At 39.2% G+C, this 12,598-nt stretch overlaps 1 protein-coding gene across 3 annotated transcripts; it reads right to left on the bottom strand.

The window, feature by feature from the left end:
* Nucleotides 1-443: 443 nt before the first annotated feature.
* On the bottom strand, nt 444-11,507 carry LOC115583274 (programmed cell death 1 ligand 1-like). 3 transcript variants are annotated; one of them, XM_030419936.1, is made up of 7 exons: nt 11,369-11,507; nt 8,035-8,358; nt 7,701-7,729; nt 7,200-7,206; nt 5,170-5,448; nt 1,799-1,894; nt 444-1,604 (listed from the first exon to the last, which is right to left on the bottom strand). In XM_030419936.1, exons 1-7 carry the CDS (start codon nt 11,418-11,420, stop codon nt 1,543-1,545), a joined length of 849 nt encoding a protein of 282 aa, XP_030275796.1. In that variant the 5' UTR covers nt 11,421-11,507; the 3' UTR covers nt 444-1,542. The 3 variants fall into 3 exon arrangements, with proteins under 3 accessions (XP_030275796.1, XP_030275797.1, XP_030275798.1); XM_030419937.1 differs by lacking the exon at nt 7,200-7,206 and having other exon boundaries at nt 5,170-5,445; nt 7,694-7,729; XM_030419938.1 differs by lacking the exons at nt 7,200-7,206; nt 7,701-7,729 and having other exon boundaries at nt 5,170-5,445.
* Nucleotides 11,508-12,598: the final 1,091 nt, after the last annotated feature.

Here is a 12,598-nt window from a genome sequence, read left to right as displayed (position 1 = left end):
GTAAAATGTCCCTTTGGACCAGTTCTGACACAGAAATCTTTTTTCTGATCGATGCTTTTTTTTGTGACATACTGAATAATTTGACCTCTTTTGGATTTCAGCACTGAGTTACTAATGAAAACATGTCAGAAGTTAAGAGGACAAACAACCACAGTGGAACTCAAGTATTTTATTTGAGTACAATTCTGAAGAAGTGTTGAAGGAAAACTTCTGTTAATGTTGGCAAACAAAACATTCATAGGCAACAATGCAGTGCAGTAAACTGTCTGTTTGTTAGAAGCTTTGTTTTAAATCTGACGTATCTGAAATATTGTTTCATTCAAACTGTTTTAATGTCTGTAAAATAGAGATCATCTCAGAATCACACCCAGAAATTAACATCACTTTTATTTCTTTGATCCCAGTTTGAACACAGAAACATCAGAAACAGTCACAACACACAGTTTGACAGTTTTCATGTTTTATTCAAGCGTTTGTACAGAAATGATGAAGCGCTGCCTGAAATGACCTGAAACACGACAAGAGCATCATCAGTGAACAACAGAACCATCAGTGTGGAACTGGACCTGACAGACTGCTGAGCACCTTAAAACACAAACAAGAACCAACACAGGCTCCACCCAAATAATGCCAACAACACAAATGTCAAATGTAAAGTCACATTATATTCACAGTGACTGACAGCGTTAACAGCAGCTTCAGTTCAGTGAAGTCTGATGGTTTTAAAGCACATGTGGAGCTCAGTCAGGAGCTTTAAGCTCTACAAGCAGTCTGAGAAGATTTGGTAAATAGACGCATTTATACATCACTGCTGCCCTCATTCATCCATTCACTCACTCACTCACTCACTGATGGCAGTCAGCTACCATGCAAGGTGCTGGTCTGACCATCAGGAGCAGTTTGGGCTTCAGCCTGTTGCTCAAGGACACTTGGACATGTGGACGGGAGGAGCCGGGGATCCAACCAGCGACGTGTGATTAACTGACCAGCTGCTAGAGACGCATCAGATCATCAGAGTATAAAAATAAAAGAATAAAAGCAACATAGAACAGAGAGAAAGAGCTCGTCTTTGTCCTCAACAACATTAATAACACAGTCAAAGTTTGTTCGCTCCATCGTTTTTTCTCTTCAAGCTGCACAAGAGTGGAACTGAATCTCACCAAATATCAGAATTCATTTAATTCTCACTTCACAGAAGGATTCATTAATAATCAGTTCTGTCAGCATTAAGCAGATATGAATGTTGGTTTGTTGGTTTCAGGAAGTGAGTCGGGTTCAGATGTTGTTCAACCATCAGACAAACGTGTCAGAGCGACTGATGTCTTTTTACTCTGACAGGATTCTGAGTCCGACACTTGACTTGGACACTATTTGTGACTGAGTGCTGTGAGATAAAGACGAGGACTGAATATGTGTATTTATTCTTATATAAATGTATTAACTGTAAGATCTCACTGTCTATGATCTGGATGAGGTTCAGGACATGAGGACAGTTCATGGTAGAGACTGTTGCCGTGGTAACAGGACTAGTTCTGACCGTATTTAAATCATATTGTCTCTCAGTTCAGTCTCTCTGGGTCCGTGGGTTGTGTCTGATGTTGAACCTGGATCAGAAGGAAACAAAACAAAGTTATACTCAAGAAAATCCCAACTTGATCTACTCTGAGTGTAAATACACAGAATGATTAATGTCAGAGAGATAAAACATCTGTCAAGACTCTGAACATGAGATACATAAAGAATGAGTTCTGGTTCTGTTCATCATTAATATGTTGAAACAATACTAACAGCTACTTACCTCTGCATAAGCACCTTATTAGGAGGATTATAACTGCGACTAGACCAACAATTACAACAGCTCCACCAACAATCCACCAACCGGACCACCCTGAAACTGATGAAAAGTGAATGTGAGAGTCAGAACCTGAGTGCAGATGATGAGCAGCAGACTGGACCTCACAGCCCACACAGAACCACTAAAGGTGAGTCTGCTCCTGAGATCTGAACTTGTTCCACATGAAAACTCCACTGGGATGAATGTGAGCAGGAACAGTGATGTTAGCTCTGATCTCAGGTCCAGTTTCCTCCTGCTGGGCTCCACAGCTCAGAGGCTGCTTCTGGTTCTGGTCCCAGCAGTGAAGAAACAAATGGACTTAGTTCCATTCATCACTTTGATCTGACAGTAAAAACACAGGATCATCTGATCAAATAGAAAACTTCTTCACAACACTTTTACTGACACTTTGACACTTTTACTCAAGTGGACTTTTACTTGGAACAGAGTATTTTTACTTTGTGTTTCTGCTTCTGTCACTTCAGTAAAGTATCCGAGTACTTCTTCCACCACTGACTACTGTCCACAAACATGAAGATTAAAATCACTGGGAGCTTCTTGGTGCTGGTCGGGTCCACAGTTATTGGGCCTGATGGCAGCAGATCAACACAGTCGCAGGTTTTATGAAGCGAGAGTCTGTTGAAGCTCCGACTGTTCAACATAAATATACTTTAACTCATTAATAAAAGAACAGAATCAATATTTAGAGATTCTTATAGACACATATAGACTGAGAGACAGTTTCACATCTCTCCACACAGAGTTTTAAATGATAGAATCAGAACAATTCTTCTGTCTCAGCTAACTAAAGCTCACTAAAGATCACAGCAGGATCCAGATTTGATTTGAAATGTTGAAGAGTTTGATCATTTATGTTGCTGTGAAACAGGTTCGCTCCTGATTTCTGAATCTGAATTCATCCTTCAGCATCAAATCCTTCAGCAGATCTCTGATCAGCTTCTGCTGCTTCAATAGTCACAATTACTACAATTATAACATGATCATTAATGTTGGAGACTTGTAGTTACAGCCTGAATACAATGGTGCTAATTACAAGTTTTAATGAGTGTCCAGTAGAAACTCAGTTCAAAGCTCCATGATCTCATATTATTACAGGAACTATCATTGTGTTTATTCACAGTTAAAGTTTGGTCCTAGTTTTCAGTGTGAGTTCAGTTTGTAGGTGAGAAATAAAAGAATGAAACCCTCAGTGAGTAAACTCTTCTCTTCCTGTCTGAGTGTCTCCATGTTGTCTGTTGTGTGATTCTTGTGTAACTGAGCTGCAGTTTGTGGTTGGGATGAATAAAGTCTCTGTGTAATCTCTCTAATGTAAACAGAGCTAACAGTGATGAACTTTGTTTCTATTTACATTAAATAATAAAGAAAATGTGTTATGAAATGTGAAACACAGGATCATTAACAGCTCGTCTCCTTCTGTTAACATAGTTTGGGTGTGGACACTTTAATAGGAACACCTGTCCAATCTAAAGTAGGCTGAGCAACATAAACAATATAAACTGTGATCATGATATGAGAATATATATTGTTTTAGATATTTGATATTCTCACATGGTGAGAATATCAAAACTGTTTCCTGGTTTTAAAGGCTCATTACAGTCCATAAACAGGAGTTAATGGACGACGCGGAGGCTTAAGAACCTGCAAAGTCCATTAATTCCTGTTTATGGACACCTCGAAGGGCATTATCCCGCTTATACCATGGTCACTTGCCAAAGGAAAGAAATTCGGACCATTAATTTACATTTTCATGCGTTTTACAATCAAAATATAAAGTTTTTTCACAAGCCATAACTTGGTTTCCCTGGTAACGCCTGAGGGTTTGACTAATACCTGGAACAATCATTACTCTCCTCTAAGATTCTTATGCAACGGAGACGTTGTTCACTCCTCCAGTAAATAGGACGGACCATAGATACGACTTGGCAACGGGAGATATTCTAGTCCGCTCAGCGATGAGCCAGAAAGCTAACGCTATGCTAACAAGATTCAAAGTCAATAACATTGCGTACGGTTGACAAACAGTAAATATAATTTGACAGTATGCTAGCTAACATGATTAGCTAGCTAACCAGTCATGTCATTTTCCCCAAATCAATATCACGATTTTCACGAACAAATGACCGGCCGTGTGTAACGTTACTGTGGCCGCAGCCTGAAGCAGAGAGCTGAACAGCGAATGGGACGTGAGATTATTCACGTATCAGTAAGTTTAGAGGGGAAGTGAACTTTCTGCAGCTTGTGTGTTACAGTCGCCACCCTGTGGTGTTCAGAGGATAAGACACTGAAGGACTGACAGACTGAACTCAGTGCTGGGAATATAATATTCAGATTTGATACGCCGGCTAGCGCATTAATTTACAGCGGTGAACAGTCAATTTGACTGGAACTACTTAGTAGGTGTCCATATATCAGGGGTTAATGGACACCCTGCAGCCAATCAGAATCGAGTATTCCCCCAAACCATGTTGATTATTGATCAGAAATCTCATCCTGTTAATGTTTTGTTAAAGTATCAATAGTCATTCATCAATATTGATATCACAGTCAGATCTATTTGGTCAAACGTATTGAGATATTTGATTCTGTGGCTCGTCCGAACATTTATGACGTTCTTTTGAAAAAATGTTTAAATATCAAGTTAGATATTTTATATCAGGATGTGATATAAAATATCATGATAACATTTTAAGGTCGTACCTCGCAGCTCTAATCTGAAGTAATCCAACACAGCTGTTCTGTAACTTCAATAATTTAAACTTCCAGCAACATTATATAATCTGATAAAACAGAACTCAACAGTACTGAAAGTGATTTATTGTCTCAGACTGTTCCGACTCAAATTCACTTTAATGATGGAATATAAATTAAAATAAAGATTTCTGCAGTTTGATGCACAAAACTTCTCAATGAGCATCATAACTGTCCTCAGATGTTTCCTCTGAAATATATTTACTGTAAACAGAGTGAGTGTAATACTGTGAATCTAACTATATCACCTACAGCACAGAGTGTGTTAATGATTAGAAAAGTTGTACATCGTCACAAAGACAATAATTAATGACGTTCATGCTCCTAAAAGGTGAATTCAGACTGAACACAAAGTTATTTTCCGTCTCTAATCCTGATGTGTGTGTGTGTGTCTGTGTGTGTGCGTGCGTGCGTGCGCGCGCGCGTGTGTATGCACGCGCATCTAATTCTCTCTCCAATCTCTGATGATTGATGAAGCAACGTCATTATTTTTATACACAAATGTTTCACTCTGTTTACAACATTTTTAATTGTTTACATATTAAATTACAACTAAAGAATCTCACCTTGAATATACACAGGGATCGCAGCAGCAACCTGATGGCTGAGTGTCTCCTGTGTAGCTACACAGCTGTAGTTGTCGGTCTTGGTCACTGTAGTCTTGACAGTGACGTAAAAACGACCTCCTCTTTCTGAGATCTTTGGCTCCTCAGCAGTAAGAGTTTTGTTATCACTGTCCTCCCACTTTAATGTAGGACGTGGATCACCGTGAGCTTCACACTGCAGCAGACGCCAGAGCAGTTTATCATAAAGTGTCCTGATACATGGCTCTGGAGCTGCACCTGTGAACACATTATATAAACAATAGATTATAAAGAGACAGCTTCAGCATTATTAATGTCATATTGTGATTTTGTTCATCTACACTCTGCTTGTATACAGTTTACTGTGGATATGAGAGAGAAAGCCACATGTGGGGCAAATTCTCTCTACATGGGATACAGGAATTTAGATAAGATGACATTTACTGTCCCATCTAAAACATCGAAGGGTCACTGTCCTGGGATTGGTGACGGTTGTATATGAAGGTAACCTGCTCTCTGTTTGTATTTAAGTCAGTAACATTTAGAGGACAGGAGAGAACACTCGTATCTTCCCTCCATGCTGCGTGTTATTAAAGAGATCTGATTCATATGCTGAAGTCTAAAATTCTTTAAAGATTTAGCAACTCTTAACTTCACAAGGAGAATTTCCACTACAAGATAAAAACACAATAAAAGCCTCCAGCAGCATTTTATGGGACGATATTTCAAACATTTTAAACTTTTTCCAGTTTGAGGCAGAAGCAAATATACAGTGAATTTGTTAGACTCTACAATAAAGATTGTTATATAATATAAAACATAGTGTTCAAAGGTAAACACACCTGATGTTTCACATGTTAGTGAGAACTGCTTTAATTATGCTGCCTGAAAGAAAGATTAACAATAAAATTCTGCCAAGAGAAAATTGTGAAAGATTTATCTGAGGTGCTTTTATTTTTTTCTATTAAACATAAGAGTGTTTAATGTCGACGAGGGAAGACTGAATGTTAGAAACTCTTCTCAGTATCGACACAAACAAACAGTTCAGAAGCACCAAGAGATGATCAGATGATACTGAAGCTCCAAAGCTTGTTTGACTCTGTGATGTGAACTTTTCAAACAGAAACAACTGCACTTATATTTGACTCTACGTACGTATGATTGGTGCATAAATTCAAATGTTTTTAAATTAAATTATTTCTCATCCGTCACTAAAAGTCGGTCCAGTGAAGAGACAGGAGGACAGAAGACTTTGATTGTGGTTTGCTATAAAAACACTAGTTGATATGCTGATAATGGTGAATTTCCATTATTGTGATGAATGTGAGTATAAACACCAGTGACATAAAAAGATGTCTAGCTGTTTATATTCTAATGATTATGAAAATAATATCATGAATTCAAAATATTTTCTGGATAATACTGACAAACCTAGTTCATCATATTATTACACTAAAGGAGGAAACAAAAGGAAACATTGAAGCTTTCAGAATTTTCCTGATGGAAGCTGATGAAGGTCTTTGTACCAAAACATTATTAAAATTAATTATTAATTGAGGTCAACAGGAGTTTTTGTCCTGAGTTACAGAACCTCAAAAAGTCCATCTGATCGCTGTCAGGTGAAGAATTTCAGGTGAAGTTTGATGATGTCAGAGTTTATTGATGATGTCAGAGGCTTCAAATGTCACTGCTGCTGCAGAAAGAGCTTCTTTCAGCTTACAGATAAACTATTTCATCATTACTGAGATAAAAAAGAGGAATAAAAGGAATATTGTGATGTTGGGACTCAGAAGGATTGTGACATAAATATGAAACATTAAGTTAAAATCATGAACCCAGAATGAACCTGACACTAAACTACATTAATAAAGTAGATGACATTATTCTTTCATGTCAGTAAAAAGACTTTAAATGGAGGATTTGTGGGAAATACAGTAAATAATCATTCTACTGCAGCATTCGTTCCGTTCCGTTCCGTTCCGTTTTCTTTCCGCTTATCCGTGAGGGTCGCAGGATGTTGCCGCATTTTTCCCCCTAAGGGGTTGCGGGGCTTACTGGGGCCAAATCCAGTTTACTCGATGGGCGAAGGCAGGGTTCACCCTGGATGAGTCGCCAGCTCATCGCAGGACCCTTACTGATGGCAGAGGCTGCCACACAAGGTGCCAACTGCACATCAGGAGCAACTTTGGGGTTCAGTATCTTGCTCAAGAATACTTCGACACCAAGTGTCTACTGCAGCATATTGAACAATAACTTCTTCATGTAATTAGACAATCTGAATAAAAGTATTAGATTTAATAACACACAGGCTTCTTGGACTTAAAAGATGTTGTTGTATAACTATAATATAATAAACGTGTCCACCTGTAAGTGACGGCTGATCCCAGTCAGGTGAACACAGAGAGGTTCAGGCCCACAGATGTAAGTGTTCAGACTGACAGGCCTGAGAAGACATTTACAGAGACATGTAGAGGTGGAGAGTGACGTCATCACAATCAGGACTCACCTGACACTTCACCTGTTCTGTCTCTTAAGACTTGATCTGAAAAGCAAAACAAACACGTTAGATAGTTTTAAAAACAGACAGGTAATACTGTGTAAAAGTCATATTTCATCTCCTACAGACGGCTGAAGCTTCATTGTACAGAGAGACATAATCTGCAGTGTGTCTCTGATATCAGCATGTTTGATACAGAGGTCGTCTCTCCAGATGTGGCTGCAGCTCTGTGGGCTCGAGGCCCTGCCAGATGTGGATTCTGACCACTGAACAAAAGTCCATCTGGGACTCTGGAACCAGTCGCAGCAGTAAATGAGCGACATCTTTAACTGTGTAATGAAAGCACTCACCAACAACAAGCTCAATGATGGATGTTTGACTCTGAAGATCTGGAAAAATGCAGCTGTAGATCCCGCTGTCGGCCATCTTTGTTTTATGGATCTTTATGGAGGCGTTGCCGTTCTTCAGTTGATCTTGAAAATGTGAGACTCGACCTTTGAACTGCTCGTCTTGACCTGTACGGCCGTTATTGTAATGACTGCCTGCATCATACATGAACACCTCATTCTGATCATCTTTCCTCCAGTCAAAGAACTGTCCCGTGAGGTTCCTCTTGGTGACGGGGAAACAGGGTAAAACTGCATCACTGTCTTCTTCCACGACCACTCTGACAGCTGGAAGATAAAAACATGTTACTCAGTATGTTAACATGTAGAGTCATCAGGAAACAAAGTCAGATAACAACTTTACACAACAAAAACTCAAACACCTGTTTCCTCTAACATGATAGTTTTGGTTGTGTCGAGCTTGTACTGACATATTATAAGTATATTTAATCTTACAGTAAAGTTAATTAGGTTTCTGTTATTGAGTGTTTGTGTTTGAATGTTACAGAATGTGTTCAGCTGTGGAAACTGTTCATCTTTATAACACCAACAGAAGTTGTAGTTTTATTCATGTCAGATCTTGATTTATTGGACTGGATTCAAAGACACAACGAACCAGCGCCGCCGCTCCCACCACACACATCACGTGCTGTGCGTAGGGCACCAAGTGCTGAGGGGGCTCCAAAAATATCATAATATCATTGTTATATGGTGTTATAGCTTTGGATTGTAATACGATACCTGTTCATGTCTTAAAATGCACATAAATATGAAAAATGCATTTGCATTTTGTTGAAAACTAACTTCAATCCTTGTTTTTTTCCCCTGCTCATTACTGGTTTCTTGCCCTATAGAGATTTTAACACTTGGTCACAATGTATCGTTTTAAGACAATGCGCGTCCCTGGGAGGCATGATGAGTTTAGGCAACTGCATCCTTTCAGGTTTCAATGCATCAGAGACGCATGGGCGCAAACATATAGGTAATTAAATGTTTTATGGGATAGGGCCTCATATGTAGTATTGAAACGGGCCCCCAGATGCTTAAGGCCGCCACTGGCAGGACTACAAGGGAGACAGTGAGCAGTAACCAAGTAACTGTCATGTTGTTCTTTTCACAAATATGGGAATGATAGTCAAAAATATCATTAAAATGCATAGTTTTATATAAAACCGTATCCAATTTTTTTGCCGGCCTATACAAGGGACCAATTAGATTTCTTTTCATGGGGCCCAAAATCCCTGGCAGCGCTCCCGGTTAGCCCAGCATACACCTGAGCAGTAGTTTATGGTTTATTTTGACGTGATGGTGGTCAATACTTTCTCAGTAACAGTTAGCAGTCAGTGCACAAGGTAGGCTAACAATTCCTCTTGCTTCAGACCATTTATTACTGTGTAGTGTGCAGTTAATAGTCTTCAGCCAGGCATTTAGCAAAGTTTACCTAGCATAGTGTCATTTGAGAATGCATCTTTTGGTGTTTGCAATGCATAATAAACCCACAACCTTCTTTAGGATTGTCATTCAGTAGGATTCAGCAGAATGTAGGCTTAAGTCTCTTACACACATCAGGTGTCGGATGTGCAGTGGGACAGAAAATGTCTCTTGAAAATGTGAAGTCTGAAGAACTCAGACCTTTAGTGTTACTGCTACAGCTAGCTTAGCTACAGCTGAATGTGACAGAAGCTACATGACAAAATGAACTTGCGTTTATTTTGCATTTATGTCGGGATGCAAAGGCATGGACGATAGTGATGTGCAAGGGGGGGGGGGGGGGGCAATTGTTAAAAGACACGGGCTAAAGTGCCCTCTTGGGAGCCAAAACACATGTTAAAGTGCCCTTCTTTTCGCCCCTGCCCTTCAAAAAGTCTGTGCACGCCACTGATGGACAACATCTGCCAGTGAAAACGAAAAACGTTTTGTAGAAGACAAAATGCTCTTGTAACATTTAAGCTGTTTTCAATTAAATGGTAAAATAATGTTTAAGATTCAGAAATGTAGTCTTGTGTTAGTTGTATCATTTTGCTCTTATTCCTGTAGGTAAGATATAAATATAAAATGTCCTCATGAATGATATAAAGCAAACATTATTGTTGAATTGTATGCAATATTGCAACTCATTCTCTTATGAGTATTAGTATTAGTGCCAGACTAAGAGGAAAAAAAATGAATAAGTTATAAAGGGGGAGACCTCCTTGGCTGCATGCATTCAGTTTTAAATGTTTATAATTTTTTTCGGTATAAGATTCTTTGCTTGAATATTTTGTCTCTTTCTGTACTGATCCTTTTTCTTCATACATCTCAATTACTGCAGGGTCATCATAAAGGAATTAAGCTTAGGGCACCAAAATGTCTAGCAGCGGTACTGCAACTAACCACCAAACTATCCTGTTCCACAGCTGAACACACATGTTGTTTCACTTTGTCATTCAAATGTGTTCACTGAACTTTCTCAGGACATCAGATTAAAGCTTCACATGACAGAGAATTATGTTTTTAAACAGAATTATGTTCACTGACGTTTCTCTGGTTTATTATTGGACGAGGCTGAAAGTTTCTTCTCTCTCTGTGTGAACTCTGACAGCTCGATCTCTGAGGTCACTGCTCTCCAGTCATCATGAAGGAAATAAAAACCAGGAAACATTTAAAGAACCTGTTTGTTTGACGGCTCTTATCATTTATCAGATGATGTCTCCTCACCCAGATTAACTCAAACCACACAAACAGGTTTTACTACATTGTTGAAAATGAGTGTGAGTGGTAGAGAGAGGAGGACGACAACAAGACACACTGCTCTGGTTTTTATATACATGTGGTAACTTAGAGTAATAAATAAAGTGAAAATCATTCCCAGATAAACACACAGTCACAGATGTATCTGCTGCTGATAATCAATAAACTAGAAGCTCCACTGAGACAGATTCCCAGCTGACCCTGAGTCAGTTATCAGACCTCCAGCTGCTGTGATCGAAGAGAACAAGTCCAACACTTTCAGGATCTCTGAGTCTCGACTCACATGAAGGTTTATGTATTTATTATTCACTTCAACATGATCAATAAGTTAAATTAATGTGAATGTTTCTGTTTCTTTCCTCTGTGACAGTAAACTACATCCGTTATTCAGCAAGTCCAACACACAACTTCCAGAAGGTTCCAGGTCAGAACAAAACAAAAGTTTATCTCTCTCACACACACCACACACACAGACACACACAGCAGTAGTGCATGTTTCCACATTGTTCTGTTGAGATGAAATAAAGTGAAATGACAAAGTGTCAGTGATGATGATCAGTTTTCTTACCATCTCCAGAGCAGCTCAGCAGACAGAGACACACGAGAGGAAGAAGCTCCATAGTTGTTGATGTCCTCTGAGGATTCACCTCACTGATGGAGGCTCTATGTGACGGAGCTTCACACACTCCTCAACACTCTGACGCTTCATCACAACTGGTTCTGTCTCTCAGCCTGTGAGGGCTTGCAACACAACCGGTACACACCCTCACAATAAAAGCGTCATCACCACATATATTAACTAGACTCATCAGAAAAACTCACTGGCCCTGATCTGATAGGTGGTTGGTCACAGTCGTCAACACGAGAAACAACGTTCAGCCTGTTAAAGGGACAGTCTACCCTTGCGAGAGCTTTCCTGGTTGCGTCACCAGATGATCCGCCTCTATCGGTTCATCACATTCTGCAGCTCAGGTCCATATAAGTGACAAGAAGAGTAAAGTTTGACTGTCAGATCTGTTTGAGCTTCTGGGAATTCCTGATTTCCTTTTTAATCCTCGTGCTTGTGGAGAAGAGGAGAAGCGGGCTCTGGTTATCTCCGGCTGAGAGGAACGTGGAGAGGTAAACCTGTTATTGAACCCACAGTAATGTTATCAATATTATCATTATTAGCTAGCTTACAGTTTGGGCTCATAACAAACATTTATGTTAATGCTGACATATAAACTGCCACTTTAGGGTTTTATCATGATTTTTAGAGGCGTTATTCCTATTTAAAGTGTTCAGTAGATCGTTTTGTTTTTTGTAATGATTATCATTATTATTATTATAATTATATTATGAAATTGCCTCTTTCTTAAAACATTCATAGTGACCTGGCAGCTGTGGATGGAGTCAGAACTGCAGACCCAGTAGATGGACGATGTGGTGGACAGAGGAGACTGGACCCCCAAACACCCTGAGTACCGACCCAGATGATGTCCCACTGACACCATCCAGCCCAGCAGCACTGCAGGGACTCCTGCTCAGCCTGTTACTGTCCATCATCTATAACTGTTTAATATTTTTTTTTTAAATATTGTTTTGTTAATAGTGAATAATAATCTGTAAATAGTTATGCTGTAATTTTGTAAATAGTTGTAAATGTTCAATCCCTTGTTGTCCCTGAAAAGTAGCACTTGATGCCGATTGCTGCCATAAATTGTACTTAAGCTGTAAATACTGAATGGAATAGACAACGTGTAACAATAGAAACAATATTTTATTTCATGAATTATATAAAATGAACAATTATGAACAA

This window comes from Sparus aurata, chromosome 6, assembly GCF_900880675.1.
Source record: "Sparus aurata chromosome 6, fSpaAur1.1, whole genome shotgun sequence".
Classification (NCBI taxonomy): domain Eukaryota; kingdom Metazoa; phylum Chordata; class Actinopteri; order Spariformes; family Sparidae; genus Sparus; species Sparus aurata.
This window is presented reverse-complemented; position numbering and strand designations above follow the sequence as displayed.